Source organism: Gouania willdenowi, chromosome 1 (genome assembly GCF_900634775.1).
Source record: "Gouania willdenowi chromosome 1, fGouWil2.1, whole genome shotgun sequence".
NCBI lineage: Eukaryota > Metazoa > Chordata > Actinopteri > Blenniiformes > Gobiesocidae > Gouania > Gouania willdenowi.
The window spans coordinates 45,798,565-45,822,570 of record NC_041044.1 but is presented as its reverse complement, the minus strand read 5'-3'; the positions used below and the strand labels follow the sequence as shown (position 1 = coordinate 45,822,570).

The following is a 24,006-nucleotide window of genomic DNA, read 5'->3' as shown; positions in this document are numbered from 1 at the left end:
GAAGTGCCCTGACGTGACAGCGGAAGCTATTTTATTAATTACTTTATTTTTTTTAATGAACATTACACACAAATAAACATAGGCACATATTCGTAAGCAACTTAAACATGCCATCTCCATAGGTTGAACATACATTATTAAAAATAGGTAAAGAATAAAATAAGATCAAATAAATTCAATGTTTTCAGGGATTTGACAAGCAGACTTGTCAGGATAAAAGCTACTAGATGGTCCAGGTTTAACATTAACTCACACATTGGAGGAGGCTTCACAATATGAGCAGCTGGAAACAATGAGCGTGAAAGATGGAAGGAGACATCATCAAATACATTTCTACAACACAGAAAGAAAAATACATGAAACCAAAAGGAAAAATAAAGGATGGAGATAAAACAGTGTTACAGGTGTAGCTATACTGATCACATGTATGGATCCCAAATGTCCAGCACAAAGACAAACTTGTCACAAATGCAATGATAAGGACCATTTATCTAAAGTATGTCGTACTAAAGGACATAAAAAGCATAATGTGAACGTGGTAGAATAAATTAATTATGCATTTATTGTAAAAGATGATGATGTGTCTGAAAAGATAATATTTGCTGTTGGAGGAGTAGAGTTAGAAATGTTCATAGATTTATTTATTTATTTATTTATTTATTCAGTTTATTTCCGACATGGTTACATTCACTTTTTTTTTTTTTTACATTTTTTGTACATGCCGAAAAAGGAGACGAGAGAAGCAGTTTGCTTATCCGGGTCCCGTCCCCTGTTTTACCATCGCAGATTTACATGGGTTTACATGTCTCTCTGGTCAAAACATTCTTGATTTCTTCTTTTTTGTGTATTCTCATCTGTAGTCAGTGTTGTCCTCTATCTTTGTTTGTGTTGGCCTTGTTCCCTGTCAGACGTTGTTAGCATTCCTCCAGTTCAAGAATAGTTCCTCTTTCGAAGGTGTTTGGAAGATTCTTCCCTTTTCATCCACAATGTCACCTTGTTTTGTCTCTACATCAAGGGTAATCCAGCTGTTGTTAGTTCTATTGGCAGTGTTGTATTTTCCACTGTCTGATGATGGGATCAGATCCAACTTGTATAAACACATCACCACATCAAAGTAGTATTTTAATGTAATATATCTTAGTTCATAAGCGTGTTTCTAACTGCTGTTGTTAGTTTTATTGGCAGTGTTGTATTTTCCACTGTTAGATTTAACTTGTATAAACACATTATTATATCTTAGTTCATAAGCAAGGTAGTAATTTCATTGTATATAAAAAAAAAAACGTGTTTCTAACTGCATATGACAATAAACACTTTGAATTTAAATTTAATGTAATCCTTAATCACCCCACCACCTAGCAATTAAAATGAATAAATGACAGACCTTTTTTACTCTTGGTTTCACATTTAATTCGGTCTCCGTAAAATAATCACAGTCTGAGTTTTGTTTCCAGTGTTTATATAGATCTGGGTCCATATCCATGATTACCATCAGTAATGTTGTTGTTTAGGTGGATCCTTCGTATTTTCCCAGGTTGTCCATCGTTTTGATGAGAACTGGTTTTCCGTCCTCTTCTTCCAGGATGTAAATCCTGCAGTTTTTTGACCAAGTCTTCATAATCTTTCCTTCTTTTTTTATTTGGCGTGCCTTCCATGCAATGCTTGCATTTTGTTTCGTCAGGTTTTCATTGATGTACACCTTCGTTCCCTTGAGTTTGTTTCGTTGCTTGATTATTTCTCCTTTGAATTTTATATTCGTGAAGGTTATTTTTACAGCTCTGGTATCATTTCTCTTTGGCAGGAGATGGCAGGAGTTGATGTTGTCAGGGTTCAGGACAATGTCCTTCGACTTCAGGAAGTCAATGACCTGTTGTTCAATCGATTTTGTTTCTTCGTCACTCCTGGGTTTTATCTTTAGGCCTGTGATGATGACATCTTTCTCTCTTTCCTTTTGTTCCAGCTGTTCAACCCTCGCGTTCAACAATTTTATCTCTTCAGCATTTCTTTCATTCTTTTCTTTCAGTACCTTTGTTTCGCTTTGTAGTCTTTCCAGTGAGTTTTCCAGCGTCTTTTCCAACGACTTTATCTCGGCAGATAGGTTTTGTAGACCCTCGCGTATCATCTCCTTGACCTCTTCCAAACCCGAATTGGGTTCTGAAGGGCCTCCCTGCGGTTTTTTCACCATTTTCCTTCAGTCTTGGGCCCAGTTTTTCAGGCTGTTCAGCTGTAGCCAAGGTCGTGTTATCGGAGCAAAGAAAAACACGTCTGCTCTCACCAAAGACCAGAGACCAGAGATTCTGGAGCTACAAGTAATGTAATGGAGAACATGTGTGAGAAAAGCTAAATATAAAATATCATTCATACAGTATGTACCTGTAGGACAGAGGAATGTATATGAATATTCCTCAACACAGTCACTATCTGTTAAAGGAACATTTAAATGTGAAATCAAAGATGGAGATAGGACTGAGGAGGCGGAGTTTATTGTAATATGAGATAATGGTGAACCACTCATGGGAAAAACGAGTGTTATTAAATGAGGGGTGTTGAAATTAGGTGTAAATGTGGCTGCTGTCATAGACTTAAAACACTCTTAAAGAACATTATCCACAAGTGTTTAAAGAAGTAGGAAAACTAAACACATTAGTCTATACAGTGATCATGAGGAAAACAAATGAAGAAATAATCAGGGAAAGATTTCCCACAGTGGATGGAATACTTCTAGGACTAAACTACATCTGAAATGGTGACATCATCAGTTGGAGTTCACCACAGATTCCAGAGTGTACTCTCATCCGACGCTAACGGCTATGCTAACGGCAGTTCACTATGACAAGATCACTGCTTCCAACTGTGCATCCGAAACGTGTCCTTTTAGCTTTAGCTGGTGTTGGGCACAGAACCTCCTCACGGACATTTAGGAGGATTTAGAGACTCCTAAGTGTTGCAAAGATAAAGATATCGCGGAATGTGTAACGCTTCACTTCCGGGTCACGAACTTTGGCAAATCGGTAATGGAGAAAACGAATAAAGGTGTTCATTTACCGGGAGTGTTGTGTGTGAGTTAAAATAAATGGAGGCTTCCGTCCTGGCGCTCCAAGAGCATAAGTCCTGTGTTCTTGTCTACAACAGCAAGTTAGACGCCCTATAACTCAGACGTTACATTGGTGGCAGCGGTAACTGGACAGTGTGCTGGTTTTGACTGTTTATTTTGTGTACAATTACTGGACTTTCTAGTCTGACTTTTTTTTTCTGGCTAGCAGTGCTCATGTTTTCGACACGGAAGCCTGAAACGGTGCACTGTGACATAGATGAGGATTATTCCAAACCTGCTGCTTCGTGGGCTGCTGACGTGAGTAGTGTTAAAGTGGAGCTCCCACAGCCATTTCGTGGGGACGGCCAGAAGCCATTTAGCACATGGATTAAGCAGTTTGAAGCCGCAGTGCGTGCCCAGATGGGACGCGCAGACCGCTGTGCTTTTCATGCTAATTTGGTGAATCTCTCCCAACTAGACTGGATGGAGCAGCTTTTCTTTTGTGGGATAGCTTTCCCCCGGATGTACACCATGACTGTGAATGGATAAAAGAGAGAATAAAGGAGGTTTTTGAACAGAAGGAGTTCCTGTTATACTTTCAGACGTGTGTATCTGCAAGATGTCACCAGGTGGATGAAAGTTTGGAGGTTTATGCTGCTGACCAATTCTGATGCTGCAAAGAAGCTCTTCCATGCTGTAGAACGACTCACATCCAGGATGAGAGGCCTGAAGGCACAGCAATGTGAAGATAAGCATGGTGGTCGTGGTCCATCCTCCCTGGGAGACCCATGGACACGCAGGGACTGGCGGCCTGTCTGTCACTGTGACTGTGGCAGAGTTGGTTGCAGGTCTGTCGACAGAGATTTCCAGATGGATGATCAGCCAAGGGGCCGTTCTTCACAATGCAGATATCGGAGTGGATACTGGACCAGCGACTGGTTTCCTCAAGAGAGGATGCACCGGGAAAGAGTAGACCCATCTCAACGACATACTGGTGTACAGCAAAACATTTGAAGATCATCTTGAGGCCCTGGGGCAGGTTTTTGGCCAGATTGGGGAAGCTGGACTAAGACTGAATGCCAGGAAGTGCCATCTTGCCTGCAACAGTATTGTCTTCCTGGGTCACGTCATTTTGGCTGAGGGGCTCCGCCCGGACCCTCGAAACACACTCAAGGCAAAGACCTGGCCGGTACCCCTGTCGGCTACAGAAGTGCGTGCGTTTCTGGGTCTCTCCTCCTATTATTGAAGATTTGTCAAGGGTTTTGCTCATTGTGCCGCTCCTCTCAGTCACCTCACGGGGAAGAATGTCCCATTCCAGTGGACAGGAGACGGCCAGATGGCATTTGAGTTCCTTAGAGATGCTTTCTGTGCAAAACCAATCGTCTGTCGTCCTGACTTTGCTAAGCCTTTCAAACTGTACACCGATGCATCTCAGGTAGCGGTTGGTGCTGTTTTGGTGCAAGACTCTGGCGGTCAGGAGAAGGTGGTGGCCTACGCAAGTCAATCTCTCACAGCGGCTGAACGCCGGTGGTCCACATTTGATAGAGAGCATTGGGTGATTGTGTGGGCTGTCCTAAGTTTTAGGCATTATTTGGGACTTCATCAATTCACTATTGTCACAAATCATCAGTCATTGTTGGGTCTTCGGAGGCGAAGAAGTTGTCTCCGAAGTTCATTGGACTCTATCCGATAGTTAAGCTTGTTGGTCTCTCTGCAGTTCGCCTTCGTCTGCCTCGCTCACTTCGCGTCCACCCTACCTTTCATGTTTCCAAGGTTAAGCCTGCTAGGGTTAGTCCACTGGTTCCCTCCTCCAGGGCCCCTCCTCCTCCCCGGGTTGTAGATGATGAGGTGGTTTATACTATCAGACGGCTCCTGGCAGCACGTCGGCGAGGACGTGGTTTGCGGTACCTAATTGACTGGGAGGGGTATGGTCCCGAGGAACAAGCCTGGGTACCTGCTAGGGACATTTTTGACCCAGACATGGTGAGGGATTTCCACCGCCAGCATCCTGATATGCCTGGGCCGTCTGGGGCTGGTCTTGGATGGGGGTGGGGGGGTACTGACAAGTACTAGGCTGAGGATCACCTTCAACTAGTGGGAAGATCACATGTTCTGGGCGGTCCTGTCAGCACCACACCTGTAGCCAGTCTGCTATCATCATGTCATCTATATATCCTGCCTGTGTGTATTACTCTTGTTGGTCTGTTAGTCTTTCACGTCTGGTCTGTCCTAATCGTCTGTCTGGAGTCTAGGTCGGCCTAAATGAAGAAGGTATTAAGAGTTCTCTGTCTTCCAGGCCCCTCAGTGAATGTGGGTACAACCAAAGATCCTCATCTAAAGATCAGCCTCAACCACTCCACTCACAAGGAGCACCTGGACCACTCCATTCTTCTCCATCTACCCATGCTTCGCTACCGGTCTCCAGCGCAGTCATCAGTCCACCCATCTTAATGAATCTCCCATCGTTACAAACACAACCCGATCCATGAGTGAGATCTCAAGCCACTATTGCCCCTACTACTACTGGTGTATTAACCCAGCCACAGCTTACGTACAACACCACGTTTCATCATGCTGCACCTCCTCATGCTTCAATCCCCAACCCAGCTCCACAGCCGGCTTCTAGACTAGTCATGAGTGCTGTCACCTCACATGCTCCGCCACAGATGGTCTACAGCCAAGCCCAGGTCCAGTATGTGCCTCTACCTGTTCCAACTCAACAGCCAGTACTACCAGCAGCTAATACGCTATCTTATCCTTACACCGCAATGCCACCCTTACAACAACAGGTGACAGCGCCACCACCAGGCTACAGGGCAACACCCAGCACCGACCTCATGGAGCTCCTGGTTGCCACTTCCTATGGTCTTCCTAGACCCACACTACCTCACTTCACCTCAGGGAAAGAATCAAACTTTTCTCTACTCAAGATGGCTTTGGACAATCTGCTGAACATGCATGCCCACCTCACTGAGCAGTTCAAATATCACTAACCCTATCACTTGAAGCTGCCGAGTGCCTACAAGCTAGCCCAAGCCTACATGCACGACCCTAGACCCTACACCGCAGCCTTCCAGGCCCTCCAAGATAAATATGGACAACCGCGTCAGCTCGTGCAGAGTGAGCTGGGTGCCATCTTAAACTCACCTCATGTACGATCTGGAGACCCAGAGGAATTTGACAACTTTGCCTTATCCGTTCAGAGTCTAGTGGGCATGCTTTGTTCCCTCGAAGGCAAAAATGGCTATGAACTGCGATGCGGCTCCCACGTTGACAGGCTGCTCAGCAAACTGCCTACTAACTATCGAGACGGGTTTGTGGAGTACAGCATTAACCGAGGCATCCTGAGGACCGGCACTGATCAAACCTATACGCTCGAAGACCTTTCCGCTTGGCTCCAGCTAAAATCCCAAGCAAAGCGTATTTCATCCCGAGCAGCACTTAAGTTCCAAGACCAGCCTAAGCCAGTAAAGAGCCAAAGGAAATCTCAGAGTCCATCATCCAATGTGTTCTACAACACAGGGAGCAAAGCCAAGTTAACCCCTCCAGATCCTGCTTGCAGCATGAAGTCATTCCAAGCTAGGCCCAGTGCGAAGCCGTACTGCCCGTACTGCAACGCCCGAGAACATTACCTCAGCCTATGCCCCAAATTTAAAGCCCTCACTCTGTCAGAGATTTCTACCTGGATTAAAGACAGAGGCTGTTGGAGGTGTGGCCGGAACCATACACCTGAAACATGTACTCTCAAGAAGCCTCGCCAAGTGTGTAAGCAACAACACTTCACCATTCTCCACGAAGTGTGTCCCCAAGATCTAAGAAGGTGCTAATGGTCAGTGCAGCTCCCAACACCATTTACGTGGACCGTCCGAGCCGCCCACAGAGAGTTATGCTAAAGCGAGTTAAAGTGCGCCTGTACAATGCTGAGCACTCCCTAGAAGGTTTCGCTATCCTGGATGACGGATCCGAGAGAACCCTCATCCTTCCCTCAGCAGTCTGGCATCTCCATTTAGACCAAGAGCCTGAAAGCCTGCCGTTGCGTACTGTCCGCCATGAGGTGATTCAGCTACAAGGAGCTACTGTCTCGTTCGACATTTCTCCAGCTCATGCTCCCCAACGAAGATACAGCATCTTTCACGCCTTCACCGCCGATGAGCTGAGCCTGTCTGAGCATAGTTATCCTGTCAAGTCACTCATGCGCAAATACCCCCACCTCCAAGGTCTTCCTTTGCCAAAGGTTGACAAGGTCCAACCGCTTCTGCTCATCGCTCTGATTTTCCACATCTGCTGCTTCCCAACCAACCAGTTCGGGCTGGTCCTCCTGGAAGTCCACTAGCTGTCCGTACTGCTCTTGGTTGGACATTGCAAGGTCCAGCCAACTTAAACCACCTCACTGGCGATCACTCTCAATGCTACTTCACCATGTCTCCTAACTCAGAGCTGCAGCGGCATGTTGAACGTCTGTGGGAAGTAGACATAATCCCCTATGCCAACACCAAGACTGCGACCTGCTCCAAAGAAGATCAGCAGGGCCTGGAGCTGCTGGAGCAACGCACAGTCAAAGTAGAAGTGGATGGAGCAACAAGGTATGCCACTCCACTGTTGAGACGTAAAGCTAGCCCCACACTCTGGAGTCCAAAGCTCACATTGCTTCCACAGCTACGGAGTACAAAACGCCGTCTATTAAATCCTGGATTAAATGAGCCAGACTCTCAGATTAAACCTGAGGTGTGTTCCATAAAGGCGGGTTAACAAACTCTGAGTTTATCCATAAACTCTAGGTCAACATACCCTCCATGGTAAACTCTGTGTATCTGATTCATTACAGCTGGTATGAAGTGGATCAATCAATCCTGAGTATGTAAAGCTTGAGTTACTGACGTGCACGCGCGCGACAAAGAGCCATCATCAATGGATCAAAGAATACTCAAACTGCCATGACAACCAAACAGAAGATGGTGAAATAAGCCGTTGTTTGATGAATATGATCCTGTTCTAAAGGTGTGTTCAGTCTTCAGTGATTATAGTGATTAAATCACCTGTAATTAATAACACTTTATGATCACTTCATCACTTTATCTCTTCAGTGATGTGACGAGTGGTGAATAATAATAATAAATGTGTCTGAGGAGACGTGTCAGCATCATAGGATGTCTGCATAGAGAGTCCTCCTGTTACACTGGATATAAACACAGTGACTGATGCTTCATATCTAATCATTTATATTGATTTTTAATGTAATATTATCACCAGAGTCATCTATACGTCATAAAATACGTCATAAAAAAACACTGAAGCGGGATGCGAACCCACAACTCTACAGATTTAACTGTATAATAATATAAAACAACAATTGAGCCTTAAAAGTGTATTAATTTAAATGATCATCTCCTCCTTTATATTATCTACAGGTTTGTATTCAGTGAACTTTACTACAGACGTCATTAGATGTTTTAATGTAGATCAACCTCTCAGTGTGTTTCACTTAATGATCTACATCTACAATGTTAGAAAGAAAAATACTGTTTGATCAAAAAAACAAAAAAAAAAACATAAATCAACACAACATTAGTAATGATGTGAACACGTCTGTGGTGTGTGATGTCACTAATGTGTTTCAGAGAAAAGTGTTAAGGTTTATTAAAGTGATCAGGTGGGCGGAGCCAGGTAGAAACCCAGGGTTTCTTTGATAAAACCTGTCAGTGACCAGGTTTAGTTCATGGACAATGTTACCATGGTAACATACTCAGAGTTTGAACATAACCAGCTTTATGGAATAAACCTCTGGAAATAACCTGAGCTGGGTTTGATGGGTTCTGCTTCCAGATGATGTAATCACCATTCTGCTGCTTTACATCCATCCTACATCCAACCTGCACAACAAACACGAGTTAGAACCTCAGCACACACTCAGGAGACCCCGAGATTCTCAGCTTTTATTCATTCATTATATTTATTCATTTTTTATTATTTTATTGCATTTATCTATTTATTCATTGCCATCTACCGTTAAACAGGGAAAACAACAAGTCATCTCTGACGTCATCAAACCGCGCGTGTTGCCGGTCAGCTGACTGGCTGCTTGATTTCCGGGTGTCGTTGTTTGTCAGTGCGAGAAGGTAAGAAACAAACAAACAAATAAATAAATAAACAGCAGTAAATACCCGGTGCGCGTGCATGTTTGGATGGCGCGCTTTGTAACTACGGGACCTGAGCGCGAGAGCGGTCAGCTGACTGTTCTTTAGGTCTGAGGGGTGTTCCATAAAGGAGGTTTAACAAACTCTGAGTCTATCCATAAACTCTAGGTCAACATACCCTCCATGGTAAACTCTGTGTATCTGATTCATTACAGCTGGTATGAAGTGGGTTAATAAACCCTGAGTATGTAAACCTTGAGTTACTGACGTGCACGCGCGATAAAAAGCCATCATCAATGGATCAAAGAATACTCAAACTGCCATGACAACCAAACAGAAGATGGTGAAATGCGCTGGTGTTTGATGAATATGATCCTGTTCTAAAGGTGTGTTCAGTCTTCAGTGATTATAGTGATTAAATCACCTGTAATTAATAACACTTTATGATCACTTCATCACTTTATCTCTTCAGTGACGTGACGAGTGGTGAATAATAATAATAATAAAATGTGTCTGAGGAGAAGTGTCAGCATCATAGGATGTCTGTATAGAGAGTCCTCCTGTTACACTGGATATAAACACAGTGACTGATGCTTCATATCTAATCATTTATATTGATTTTTAATGTAATATTATCACCAGAGTCATCTATACGTCATAAAATATGTCATAAAAAAAACACTGAAGGGGGACGTGAACCCACAACTTGTTACTTACAAGTGCAGCATCACACTTCACTGTGACATCATAACTTCATAGATGTATGATCTACAGATTAAACTGTATAATAATATAAAACAACAATTGAGCCTTAAAGTGGACATATCACCCTAAATTCACTTTTTTAGCCCTTAAATGCATTTTGTTGTATATTTATAGTGTTTAGAAATACAGAAAAAATCAAATTAATCTCTTCAGATGCTGCGTTGATATCTTTATTTTCTGTTTTGCTCAAATTTTTCAATCTGTTTCAATTTTTCTATTCTCATTAATTACGTTTTTTGAACTATTACATCACAGTATTTGCAGCAGAACTGCCAAATTAGTTCATCAACTCCAGGTCCAACACTTTGAGCAATCCACCATTTTTATTTCTGGCTTTTATTTTGTAGTCCAAGCTCCAGGATGCAGAAGTTACGAGAGGATAAGTCAAAATGTTGGGTTGTTGGATGTAGTAACCCACACGCTTCATTACACCGTCTCCCAGCATCAGAACCTTTTCAAAGTGTCTGGTTGAGTTTTATTTTTTATAGAAATGTACCACATCTGTGGATAAGGTCATTTTTGTGTGTGTGAAGCACTTCAAGGATGACTGCTTCATCAACCTCCACCAGTATAAAGAAGGATTTACAGAAAGACTTTGTCTGGTTGAGGGTTCAATTCCTTCTATCTTTGGAGACGATGAACAGAGCACTTCGATAAGCTGTAAATAACGCTAAAAAGTGTGATGATAAGACGTCCCTGTCATTGTTTTGTTAGCATTAGCATTAGCACCGTCTTCATATGTTAGCGCTGTGTGCTCGTTTTAGATCCTTGATGATATGGCCTACGTGATTTAATTTAAGTCTAAAGTTTTCATTAGTCATTTCATTTTGACGTTTTTGTCTTTGAAAAGACTGTATTAAAATGCATTTTGTGATGTTAGCTTGGCGCTAGCGTTAGCTCGGTGCTTGTGTTAGCTCACTTGTTAGGGTTCTGCAGGTTCATCATCTTCATTTTCATGTCGCTCCACTGGGTCTGACTCTGGCTGGAACATGTAAGGCTGGATGGACAAGTCTAACGTTGTTGACATTTTATAAATAACCTCTGAATAAAAAGTTTATGCTCCGCTACATAGCCGTATCTCTTCTATCAAACTACAAAAATGGCCGAACAGGGTGGAGTTGAACCGAGTGTCACCTGGAGAGGGGGCGGGGTATGAAGTGTCTCATTTGCATTTAAAGAGACAGCACCAAAACGAGTTGTTCTCAGAAGCACATCAGAAAAGGGGTAGAAAAGGGGTGGAGCTATAATAATGATGAATTCAGACCCAAGCATTGCAGTTCAGCTTTATATAGACCACAACTGTATGATTTATATGTAAAAAGGAAGGATTTAAAGGCATGACATGTCTGCTTTAAAAGTGTATTAATTTAAATGATCATCTCCTCCTTTATATTATCTACAGGTTTGTATTCAGTGAACTTTACTACAGACGTCAGTAGATGTTTTAATGTAGATCAACCTCTCAGTGTGTTTCACTAAATGATCTACATCTACAATGTTAGAAAGAAAACTACTGTTATCACAAAAAAAAAAAAAAAGCATAAATCAACACATTATTAATGATGTGAACACGTCTGTGGTGTGTGATGTCACTAATGTGTTTCAGAGAAAAGTGTTGAGGTTTATTAAAGTGTTCAGGTGGGCGGAGCCAGGTAGAAACCCAGGGTTTCTTTGATAAAACCTGTCAGTGACCAGGTTTAGTTCATGGACAATGTTACCATGGTAACATACTCAGAGTTTGAACATAACCTGTTTTATAGAATAAACCTCTGGTGATGTGTTTTATTGTTGTGTCTCAGTGGTGTGTGTCCTTGTTGTGTAGTTGTGTATTGTGTAGTTGTGTACTTTGTAGTTGTTGTGTATAGTGTAGTAGTTGTGTGTTGTGTATTGTGTAGTTGTTGTGTAGTTGTTGTGTATTGTGTAGTTGTTGTGTATAGTGTAGTAGTATTGTGTAGTTGTTGTGTAAGGCAAGGCAAATTTATTTGTATAGAACATTTCATACACAAGGCAACTCAATGTGCTTTACATGATAAAACATTCAATTGTTTAAAATCAATAAGAACATTTAAAATCATCAGTAAAATCAATTAAAATCATCATGACATCATCAATATGACCATAAATCTCTCTCTCAATCATATACAGTAGATAAAAAAAGTTCCTTTAACTTTGATTTAAAAATGTTCACATGTGATGCTGACTTCAGCTCTGCTGCAGTTTGTTCCACTTCTTTGCAGCATAACAACTAAACACAGCATCACCATGGTTACTGTGAGCTCTGGGCTCCACTATCTGACCTGTGTCCATAGATCTCAGAGACCTGCTGGGTTCATACCTGACTAACATCTCACTGATGTATTCTGGACCAAACCCATTCACACATTTATAACCAGCAGCAGAACTTTACAGTCTCCTCTGAGGCTGACTGGGAGCCAGTGTAAAGACTTTGTTACTTTGGTCCCAGCTCTCTGCAGGTCATTCACCAGGTCCCCCCGTGTGGTTCTGGGATTTTTGCTCACCGTTGTGATCATTGTGACCCCACGGGGTGAGATCTTGGAGCCCCAGATGGAGGGAGATTATCAGTGTCTTGTATGTCTTCCATTTTCTAATAATTGCTCCCACAGTTGATTTCTTCACACCAAGCTGTTTACCTATTGTAGACTCAGTCTACCCAGCCTGGTGCAGGTCTACAGTTTAGTTTCTGGTGTCCTTTGACAGCTCTTTGGTCTTGGCCATAGTGGAGTTTGGAGTGTGACTGTTTGAGGTTGTGGACAGGTGTGTTTTATACTGATAACCAGTTCAAACAGGTTCCATTAATACAGGTAACGAGTGGAGGAGGAGCCTCTTAAAGAAGAAGTTACAGGTCTGTGAGAGACACAAATCTGGCTTGTTTGTAGATGACCAACTACTTATTTTACAGAGGAATTTACCAATTAATTCATTAAAAATCCTACAATGTGATTTTCTGGATTTTTTTCTTATGTGGTCTCATAGTTGAGGTTTATCTATGATGAAAATTACAGACCTCATCTTTATAAGTGGGAGAACTTGCACAATTGGTGACTGACTGAATACTTTTTTGCCCCACTGTACCTATAGGGAGCCATTGCAAAAGAGTCAAAGAGCCACATGAGGCTCCAGAACCACATGTTGCAGACCCCTGATCTAGTACAATTTATTTTCAACATTGTTGGCCTATTTTAAACTTATGTGTGCTTTAAATCTAACTTCCCGTACTTTCTGCCGTGGTCATAATTAGCTGAGTTTATTCATGATATTTACAGCTCAGAGAAACACAAAGATTCAAACACTAAATCCATAAGTTACCTTTTTGTCTCAAACTCTAAATTCATAGCAATATCACAAAAATATCTTTCTCCATTGTATTTTTTGTTAAGTTAACTTTATCATGCTAGCTCCTACTCCAGAATGAGTTTCTCATTTCGCTGCTGACACTCATCACTGTACAATCAGATTTCTTAAAGTTATATTTAATTCATTCATTAATTTACTAACAAAATAAATCAAGTTATTTATTTTTGTTTATTTTATTACATTTAATTATTTAATTTTTATTTTAAAAGTATTTTCTTTAATTGTTAGATGAAATGGCATTAATAAAAATGAACCTTGTGGTTAAGGCTGTGTTGCTAATGTTATCCAGTAACGTTAGCATATCTAGCCTCATCTGTTATCTACTAATGATGCCTTAATCTACTAGTTTAGCAGAAGATAATCCACTAACATGCTTTAATGCACATGTTAATGGCTTTAGATACACTGATAATAATAATAATAATAATATCCAATATGATTATTTAAACGTCTCATCTGCTGTAGCTTCAATGATAAACTGATCACCTCCATGAGCCGCCATTGCTGTAAAACACAAACCACTGGAGTGAACGTAACGTGAACGAGTTGACGTAACTCTCTCTAAACGGCTCTGGACTGACCCACACAGAGCGCTGCTCCTGATTGGATGCTTTCCTCAGACTTAAAGATCTATCATCCTATTGGAGGACACCAACAGTAGCTGGGTGTGGTTTGTGTTAGGGCTGCTCAATTAATCGAAATTTGATTTTGATATATTACACCCAACGATTACAAAAATAACATAATTGAGAACCATCTCAAAGCTAAAGCTAGCCTGCTAGCTAACATGAGGAGAAATGCAGTAAAAACACAAGTGGCAAATCAAATTCTCTTCTATGGAACACTTTGGGTTTGATGATGAAGATCTAAAGCAAAGACACATCACGTGTAACAAGTGTTTAGTTTGTTCAAAAGTGAATATATTTGATTTTAGTGTTTGAAGGATTTTATTTTTGTTTAAAGAGTAGATTTTATGTGTTTTTGTACAAAAAACGACAAATAATTGTTTGAATAATCATGATTTCAATTATGACTAAAATAATCTTGATTATAATTTTTCCTGTAATCGAGCAGCCCTAGTTTGTGTAGTTGTGTATTATTATGTAGTGGTGTATCATTGTGTTGTTGTCGTCTAACAGGAATGGCGTCCTCTGACAGCGATGATGGCATCTACACGGAGCGCACGGCGCTGGTTCCCGCCCCCTCGTACCGCCCCAATGACACACCCACTACCAGGAACAGGGTTAATGCCCCGAGGGGTGGGGCTTCGGCTGCCGATGGGCGGGTCTTGGAGGCGGAGGAGGAGGAGGAGGAGCTTACGTTGAAATACGGCGCCAAACATGTGATCATGCTGTTCGTTCCTGTCACGCTGTGCATGGCCGTTGTTGTGGCAACCATTAAATCTGTCAGCTTCTACAGCGAGAAGAGCGACCAGCAGCTGTACGTACACGCCCACTTTACTGTACACGCCCCCTTTACCATACTTGTGTACCTTTTGTGTACCAGAGGACTGTTCCAGAAAACAGGTTATGTTCTAACTCTGAGTATGTTGGGGCTCTAATGAGTTTGTGGTTGTATAAAATGAGGTCTCTGAGTCTGTTACCATGGTAACATTCTCCATGAACTGAACCTGCTCTGTGTGCTGTGTTGTTCCAGGATTTACACTCCATTCACTGAGAACACAGCGTCAGTAGGTCGTAGGCTCCTCAACTCTGTCCTCAACAGTTTGGTAATGACCAGCGTCATCGTCATCATGACCGTTTTCCTGGTTCTGCTCTACAAGTACCGCTGCTACAAGGTGACCCTAATGATACATTCACACCAAACGCGTTGAAAGCATCAAAAGCGGCAGGTTCACATAAACAATATATGCTGGACGCGCTTCTAGGGAGCGTTGGAGGTCCCGCTGCACATCCGGCGCCTCCTGTGCGGCGCGTTTTGAAGCTTTTTGCTTTCACGCCGACATTGAATTTGGGATTGTTAAACTTTTGGGGCATGTCGCAGCGCGCTGACCAATCAGGAGCGTTCCCCAACCATGACATATTCAGAATAATGACAAAAAAAACATGAACCATTGACAGATAGACAGGCTCTTCTGCTGGAATAGAGCGCCTGTAGTTCCTGTCCTGGTAGGAGATGTGAGCGCTGATGTGGGTCAGCAGGTCATCAAACTGGGCATGAGAGAGACAGAAGTAGCGCTGAAAGTGACTCTTGTCCGACCACAGCTCTGGTGAATCCAGAAACGGCGCCGAGGTGCAAATAAAGCCAAGTCACTCTCTGGATCATGTAGAGCTGATAAACGGGGGTCTGAGGGGGCGTGTTCATCAAGGAACTCCAGACTTTATTCTCCATCCACCCACACTTCTCTATAGTCCTCTGATATCACAGTGCACACACTGAGTCACACCTAAATACATCTGACCAGAAACACCACCTTCTCATCACAATGTTCCACCACTTCACAGTCACTGGGTGAATTATGAACGTAACTGATCACCATAATATCATCCATTGTATGAACACCACCGGTAACAGAGAAGCCCCTCCCCTCGACATGTGTCCCGAGCATCTTCAACACTGGTGACGAGCGTCTGTATTCAACTACTAGGGATGTAACGATTAATCGTAAGGCAGTTAAAAATCGATTCATAGGTATCACGGTTGATATCGATTTTCTGAAAATTGAATCGCAGTACTTTTTTTAACCAGCAGAGGGCGCTATCCACAAGTGTAGGCGGCGGGCGGAGTCTGCTACTACTTTCTTTCTGGCTGCCTTCTACTCTTAAACATGTTCATAAATGATTCCTTACCCCTTTAGCACTGAAAGAATATCTGTAATATTACGTGAATATCTGTAAAAGTCACGTTTTTCTATTAGCTCTGTCTGCTAGCATAGCATCTCTTCTTCACTGCAAGATATCTGCATGCCAACCGACCACTGGGTTACCAGCGCCCTCTGCTGGTTCAAACAAATATCTGACCTAAATACAGTAAAATGACTGTTTTTTTTTTTTTTAAAGTCCAATTGTTAAGACACAAAATACATTTTCAGTTGCACTTTTAAAAGAAAAAGAACTATTATGCAGTTTTGCATTGTTTATTATAGAACCAGAATTTAAATGAATAAGCTTCATTTTCATTTGTATTATTCCTTTATTTATTTCATTCAAGATTTATTTTTAGTTATATTGCATTGTTTTGAATAGTTTATCAAGGGATTCTTTTGACAATGAAAAATAAAAGGAAAATAATACAGTATTTTCTAGTCTTTTTCCCAAAAAAAAAATTTGTCTACAGTCCCATTTTGTAAAATAAATCGTGAGAGAATCGTCTCGGGAGTTGAGTGAATCGTTACATCCCTATCAACTACGCATGTGAGGCATGATTTTGAAGCCCAAAACGCGTTTGGTGTGAACGTACCATTAGTTAGTTACAAGTACCGCTGCTATCAGGTGACTCTTACAGTTAGTTAGTTACAAGTTCTGTGTGTTGAACAGTTCATCCATGGCTGGCTCATCGTGTCGTCGTTGATGCTTCTCTTCATGTTCAGCTTCATGTATCTGGGGTGAGTTTGGGTTAGGGTTTGGCTCAGTGGATATGGTTCTTTGGGTTCTGTTCTAAGGTTCTGCTTCTGGTTCCAGGGAGGTTTTTAAGACCTACAACGTGGCCGTGGACATTCCCACAGTGTTGGTGTTGGTCTGGAACTTTGGGGCGGTGGGAATGATCTGTATCCACTGGAAAGGTCCCCTGGCTCTGCAGCAGCTCTACCTGATCCTCATTAGTGCCCTCATGGCCCTGGTGTTCATCAAATACCTCCCTGAGTGGTCGGCCTGGGTCATCCTAGGGGCCGTTTCCATCTATGGTCAGTACCACACCTGGAGGAGGAGGAGCTTAGAACACATCTCTATGATGGATCTACACATATGTATGTGTGTGTGTGTGTGTGTGTGTGTGTGTAGACCTGCTGGCTGTTCTCTGTCCTAAAGGTCCTCTGAGGATGTTAGTAGAAACAGCTCAGGAAAGAAATGAGCCCATCTTCCCTGCTCTCATCTACTCCTGTGAGTCCATCAAAGATCCTCCATAACACCCTGACCACTAGTAGAGTAGAGACCCTGGTTAGTGACCCTGACCACTGGTAGATCAGTGACCCCTGTGTGTGTGTGTGTGTGTGTTCAGCTGCGATGGCGTGGACAGTTGGCATGGCGACTCCGTCGGACACTCAGCGCTCTGATACAGGTCTGTCAGTAAGTTAGCTAATTAGTTAGCAAGTTTGTTTACATCTGTGATTGGTTCCTTAGATGAGGAGGCGGAGCCTCAGAGTCACGTGACAACTTCACCAGAGGGTGATCAGGAGGAAGAGAGTGAGTGTGTGTGTATTTATTGTGTGTGTGTGTGGGGGTGAAGCTGTGTGTGTGTATTTATTGTATGTGTGTGTGTGTGTGTGTGCGTGCGTAGGGGGAGTGAAGCTGGGTCTGGGTGACTTCATCTTCTACAGCGTTCTCGTTGGTAAAGCTTCAGTCACTGCAGACTGGAACACAACTTTGGCCTGTTTCATCGCCATCCTCATCGTAAGTTACCTTTAGCTAACTTAATTTATTATATATTATATATCTAATTCATTCAAAAGGTCAAAGCCACATAGACGCTTAGGCTATTATCTTCATTTAATACTGTCTAATAAACAATTCAGCTTTGGTAATAAATTAGAAAGTAAAAGGATTATTTAAATAAAAGTGCAAATGGTCAGAATGACCATGAGCTAATGTTAGCTTATTTTAGCAGGAGTTTCAATGGAGTCTGGCACGACACAAATATGCAAAATGCATAAAAAATACAACATGTATCGACTCATCGATGAGTTGGGAGATGTCGGGGTTATAGAAGAAGATATTTGTCAGGTTATTTTTGATGGATAGTTTGTTTAACCGATTATTTTTAATCAAAAAGCCAACCATGCCGACACCACAGCAAGAGCAGCCATAGCAGCAGCAGCTGAGCAATCAAGAGTGAGGGGGAGGGACAAATGATCTTAAGGGCAGAGCGGGCTCGTCACAATAAAACTATGACAGGAAGTGGGCTTCTAGTTCACATGGTTACACTAACTTACCTTTAACTAACTTAACTAGGGATGTAACGATTCACTCAACTCCCGAGACGATTCGATTCACGATTTATTTTACAAAATGGGACTGTAGACAAATTTTTTTTTTTGGGAAAAAAACTAGAAAATACTGTATTATTTTCCTTTTATTTTTCATTGTCAAAAGAATTCCTTGATAAACTATTCAAAACAATGCAATTTAACTAAAAATAAATCTTGAATTAAATAAATAAAGGAATAATACAAATGAAAATGAAGCCTATTAATTTAAATTCTGGTTCTATAATAAACAATGCAAAACTGCATAATAGTTATTTTTCTTTTTAAAAGTGCAACTGAAAATGTATTTTGTGCCTTAACAATTGGACTTTAAAAAAAAAAAAAAACCGTGATTACACTGATTTACGTCATATTTGTTTGGACCAGCAGAGGGCGCTGGTAACACAGTGGTCGGTTGGCATGCAGATATCTTGCAGTGAAGAAGAGAAGCTATGCTAGCAGACAGAGCTAATAGAAAAATGTGACTTTTACAGATATTCAAGTAATATTACAGATATTCTTTCAGTGCTAAAGGGGTAAGGAATCATTTATGAACATGTTTAAGAGTAGAAGGCAGCCAGAAAGAAAGTAGTAGCAGACTCCACCTGCCGCCTACACTTGTGGATAGCGCCCTCTGCTGGTTAAAAAGAGTACTGCGATTCAATTTTCAGAAAATCGATATCAACCGTGAAACCTATGAATCGATTTTTAACTGCCTTACGATTAATCGTTACATCCCTAAACTTAACCTTACCTAACTTACCTTTAGACTTTAGCTAACTTAACCTTAAAGGTTCCATATCATGTATTTTTCTCATCTCCATTTGTTGTAAGAACCTCACAAACATAGTATTTGAGGTTTATTTTCCCAAACTCACCTGTTTTCCAGAGTTGTAGCTTCTGAAACGTCACTTTCTGAATAACGGGCTGTTTTCTGCCTGCTTATGCATATTCATGAGTGGGCGTGTCATACACTGACTTGCCTGCATGACTTGCTCTGAGGCAGATCATTGATCACTAAAGCTATTTTTTCTTGTTATCCACACACTGTTGTTATTGTTTTCAGCCAAAAAACTGTACATTACAGTAAAACACATGATTTTATTATTAATTATTATTATTATGAGACTATTGTGAGTTCGTCTCAGCGTTGTGTGTTCATCCAGCAACAGATTCAAACACTCACAGGAGTTTAAAGCTGCTAATTCACTTTCTTCTTCTCCTCATCTTTATTAAATACAGGAATAGTTCATTTAGTGCTAGTTCATTTAATGCTAGTGACATCACTAGCATTATGAACCGCTCGTTTTTTAGAAGAGGGCGGAGCATCAGCTCAGAGAGCAGATTATTGAGGATTTCTCAGAGATGCAGGAAGGAACCCCAATAATACGTTGAGATGTTTTTAATAAATAATTCACATTGTAACAAGGTTAAAAACTGAAAAATGTTGATTTGCATGATATAGGACCTTTAGCTAACTTTAGCCAGAGCCGTATAGAGAGAGACAAAGGAAGTTCAAAATAAACCTCTCGTACCGACACATTCTGTGAGTTAAAATGGATTTAGTGACGTTTTATCATAAATAATGTGTAGTGAGTAAAATCTATACTATAATTCAAGGGAGGTGTGTGTGTGTGTGTGTGTGTGTGTGTGTGTGTGTGTGTGTGTGTGTGTGTGTGTGTGTGTGTGTGTGTGTGTGTGTGTGTGTGTGTGTGTGTGTGTGTGTGTGTGTGTGTGTGTGTGTGTGTGTGTGTGTGTGTGTGTGTGTGTGTGTGTGTGTGTGTAAATATCTCACCGACGTGTTGCCAGTTCGACCTGAAACTCGGTCGACGGGTTCCAAATACAAAATGAATAACACTACAATGGCAACAACAAACAATAATTTAAACAAAAAATGTTAAAATGAGTAAGAAAACCAACACATTCATCATGTCTCATAGAATTAAACCAGGGAAATTGCACACGTTATTTTACTTTGCACCTGCAAATATAACCCTTTATAATGCTATTATATATATATATATATATTATATATATATTATTATAATTGACAACTCTCCTTAAGCTCCCACTATATGAATACATACTTCCAACGGACACTGTACTAGTCATAAATAAATCCCTGATAATGGACAGGTGAGCTTTACTAGATGTTTATCATCTATAAATTAATGGACAAATATCAAATCTATTGTGTTTGTCTCATGAAAGTCTGTAAACAGGGTTAGACATAATAAGTATTAACTTCAGTCGTGCTGTACATAAAATTATGAAAAGGTTTGGTTTAATGGAATGAAATGACTGAATAAACTAATGACATTTTATTTGAATAAAGTCCAACCAACACTTCAGTTTAAATTAACAGGATGTTAACTTTTCAAAAATCAATGTTATCAATAAAAATACATCCAAATAATGAATATAAATTTATTGATGAGGCTAATGTTAGCTTTAGATACTGTGACGTGTTGAATCTGATTGGTTCATTAGTGATGTCATGTTGATGTTTTAATGAACTGTTACATTAATAATGTAACATCCATATAAAGTCTACTGTGATTACTTCCTTTTATCAATACAATCGATTACCTTTTAAACCATGTTCAACCAATGTGTGAGATCAGGAAGGACAACTAGACGAGCACAGATCAATGTAGGAATATAAACCAATGCTTACACAATAACTAGTGTGTGTGTGTGTGTGTAGGGGCTGTGTGTGACCCTGGTACTCCTGGCCGTGTGGAGGAAGGCTCTTCCTGCTCTGCCGCTCTCCGTCACCTTTGGTCTTGTCTTCTACTTCTCTACTGACTTCCTGGTTCGACCCTTCATGGACAGCCTATCAGATCACCAGTTCTACATCTAAGCCCCACCCCCTGACTATCACCTGTAACCATGACAACTCAAATAAACAAAGGTTTAACTTGGGGTAATGAGTAGGCTGGTGATCATGTTATCCTGTGACCGGTTAAACAGGAAACTTCACAATAAAAGTCCTTGTTTTACACCACTTTATTTTGAAAATAAAAAACAAATACTGATGTAGAAGGTTTAACTTCGTTCTTCAAACTGGGATTTGTTCTTCAACAGGAACGCAGCAAGGTACTCGATGGGGTTAGGAGGCCTACCAAGAGACACACACAGTTTATCAACAATAATCACTGATATTACATCTATTTTCTATAATCAATAGATTCATCAACAACCAAAAATAATGGTTAAAGCTCTAAAATAATGCACAAACACGGATTATTGGATGGAAACAGGCTCCGCCCCCTCTTCTAAATGATCATGTGATAAACATGAACTCCGTGTTACTTTACATTCTAATTCTTCTACTGTTCCTCCATGCTAACAATGCTAACGTAGGCTGCTCTGTCTGTGATTGGTCACATGCTGAAAACTCCACCCATTTGATGTGAATCACCTGGTTAAATTAACCTGTTGCTAACAAGCTTCATAGAACACATGATCTGGTTACATTAGATCAGGATAAATTAATCCAGCTTGGTAGGACACACCCACACATGATGTCACTGACTGCTCCATCTAAACTACCATCACAGACTGTGTGTGTGTGTGTGTGTGGCAGCAAGCCCTATTAACATGTAATAGCTACATTTGACTATCCAGAATCAACATTATAGATTACATAATTGTCTAGTCAAAACTGAGTTACAGATATCTGCAATGATGTCACAATAAACGCCCTCCATTCATTACGCATCCTAAATGCAGATATCTGTAGTTACATTGTGACTAGTCAAAATCGTGTTTATGACTCATATGACACTGCTCATGCGAGGCTTCTCATTGGATACCAAACCAAATGACCCTGAGGTGAAGAGGAAACGTAATTTTAGTATTAGCAGAAGAAATGGCGGTTGCAGTAATTGATGAGATCTTTAGGAAATGTTAGAGAATTATAATCAGTCTTTGTGGAGAACAACCGCTACGTTGACTGGTGCAAGAAATCTACAACGTATTGAACCTTTTTTGTCTCACATTTGACCTCCCACACACCGTTAGCCCCTCCTCCTGCCTGGCATAACAGATACTGTATCTGCAATATTCATTTGTCTAGTTGAAACTCTTGTTCATTATATCTGTAATTACATTTTGACTAGTTACAATTAAAGTTAAAGATATCTTGAATTTAAGATATCTCTAACTTGATAATTGATATCGGTAACTATTATGACTATCCATAACTCCATTTAGAGATTTATACATGTGCATTCTGACTCAGCATATGTCCAGTTCAAGATATGTATAACTTAATTTTGACTAGTTAAAATATCTCTAAAGATATCTTTAATGGACGAGTTGAAGATATTTTGATTTGGAATCGTGACTAGTCAGAATGCACTTATAGATATATGTAAATGAGTTATAGTCATTATTTAGTTACAGATATCCACATCTCACATTGCTCTTATCCATAACTCAATTACAGACATCTGTAATGAACATCTGTAATGACAAACTATACACATCAATGTGGAAAGTGACATCATTGATCCTAAGAGGAATTATGTTGTAGATATCTGAAATATTCATTTTGACTTGGAAGAATTCAGACGAGCTATTAAATGTTAAAAGGGCTCATAGTCATAGTGTGTGTGTGTGTGTGTGTGTGTGTGTGTGTGTGTGTGTGTGTGTGTTCTCACCGCTCCTTGGCGAGCACTGACAGTCCCTGCAGCAGAACCGGAACCACCGTCTGATCCAGGTACGCCCGCGTCGGCAACGCCTGTAGATCCACCTTCTGCTTCAACTTCTCCACGCCCATAGCCACGCCCCCTTTCTCCTGGGGAAGATGCAGTGAGTGTGTGTGTGTGTGTGTGTTTTTTACCAGTGTGTGTGTGTTACCTGAATGTTGTCGGTCAGTCCGTACTCTGAGTGTGGGTTCTCTGACACCTACAGGCCAGTTACCAAAATAAAAGTCAGCTTTGGCAGAAACTCTGTGTGTGTGTGTGTGTGTGTGTGTGTGACTCACAGGTGTGTGTCCTTCCATGGATTGCTCTGCATCAGTGTGGTCTGAAACACACAAACCACAGTGAGACTGAGACACAACATCATCTGAACACACACACACACACACACACACACACACACACACACACACACACACACACACACACACACACACACACATTCTGCAGGTTCACCAAGAAAAAAACTTTAATTGAAAGCTCCTTTATTATGAAAGGAACACATTTAGACTTCCTCTAACTTCATTTTTCAAACGTGTGTTGCAGTCGTTTTCTTTGACTGCACAAATACACACAGACATTAACTCTCTCTCCAGCAGCTGTTTATCTTATCCTAAGGTCTGTATTTCCGCTACAGACGGTCGGTTGCCGGGTACCGGAGGAGGACGACACTAAGCAGACAAACCGTGAAGAAAAGCGGAGAAATAAACGGTTTTAGTCAGAGAAGAACAAAGACTCACCGTCCGCCATCTTTGTTTGAGGGACAACCGGACGTGACGACTTTATTCCTGCTAGGCGGCGCCTCTTCAAAATAAAACTGTAAATCAATCTAATTATAAAATGTGACGT

General features: G+C 41.1%; 2 protein-coding genes across 3 annotated transcripts; one reads left to right on the top strand and one right to left on the bottom strand.

Annotated features, from left to right (window-relative positions):
- The first annotated feature begins 9,021 nt into the window (after nucleotides 1-9,021).
- On the top strand, nucleotides 9,022-21,373 carry psen2 (presenilin 2). The gene is made up of 10 exons (XM_028455524.1): nucleotides 9,022-9,150; nucleotides 14,448-14,748; nucleotides 14,965-15,106; nucleotides 16,806-16,873; nucleotides 16,950-17,170; nucleotides 17,268-17,366; nucleotides 17,485-17,544; nucleotides 17,607-17,669; nucleotides 17,764-17,876; nucleotides 21,156-21,373. Exons 2-10 carry the CDS (start codon nucleotides 14,450-14,452, stop codon nucleotides 21,309-21,311), a joined length of 1,221 nt encoding a protein of 406 aa, XP_028311325.1. The 5' UTR covers nucleotides 9,022-9,150; nucleotides 14,448-14,449; the 3' UTR covers nucleotides 21,312-21,373.
- A 65-nt stretch (nucleotides 21,374-21,438) lies between these two features.
- Nucleotides 21,439-24,006, bottom strand: dpy30 (dpy-30 histone methyltransferase complex regulatory subunit). 2 transcript variants are annotated; one of them, XM_028455538.1, is made up of 5 exons: nucleotides 23,898-24,006; nucleotides 23,442-23,482; nucleotides 23,315-23,362; nucleotides 23,116-23,249; nucleotides 21,439-21,569 (listed from the first exon to the last, which is right to left on the bottom strand). In XM_028455538.1, the coding sequence occupies exons 1-5, from the start codon at nucleotides 23,905-23,907 to the stop codon at nucleotides 21,497-21,499; spliced, it is 306 nt and encodes a 101-aa protein (XP_028311339.1). In that variant the 5' UTR covers nucleotides 23,908-24,006; the 3' UTR covers nucleotides 21,439-21,496. The 2 variants fall into 2 exon arrangements, with proteins under 2 accessions (XP_028311339.1, XP_028311336.1); XM_028455535.1 differs by having other exon boundaries at nucleotides 23,116-23,252; nucleotides 23,898-24,000.

Coding starts and splice junctions, on each gene's coding strand:
- psen2 (XM_028455524.1), top strand. CDS start 14,450: ATGGCGTCCTCTGACAGCGATGATGGCATCTACACGGAGCGCACGGCG. Junction 15,107..16,805: donor ACAAGTACCGCTGCTACAAG/GTGACCCTAATG, acceptor TGTGTTGAACAG/TTCATCCATGGCTGGCTCAT. Junction 17,877..21,155: donor GTTTCATCGCCATCCTCATC/GTAAGTTACCTT, acceptor GTGTGTGTGTAG/GGGCTGTGTGTGACCCTGGT.
- dpy30 (XM_028455535.1), bottom strand. Junction 23,253..23,314: donor GACTGACCGACAACATTCAG/GTAACACACACA, acceptor CATCTTCCCCAG/GAGAAAGGGGGCGTGGCTAT. Junction 21,570..23,115: donor TCAGTGCTCGCCAAGGAGCG/GTGAGAACACAC, acceptor GTCTCTTGGTAG/GCCTCCTAACCCCATCGAGT.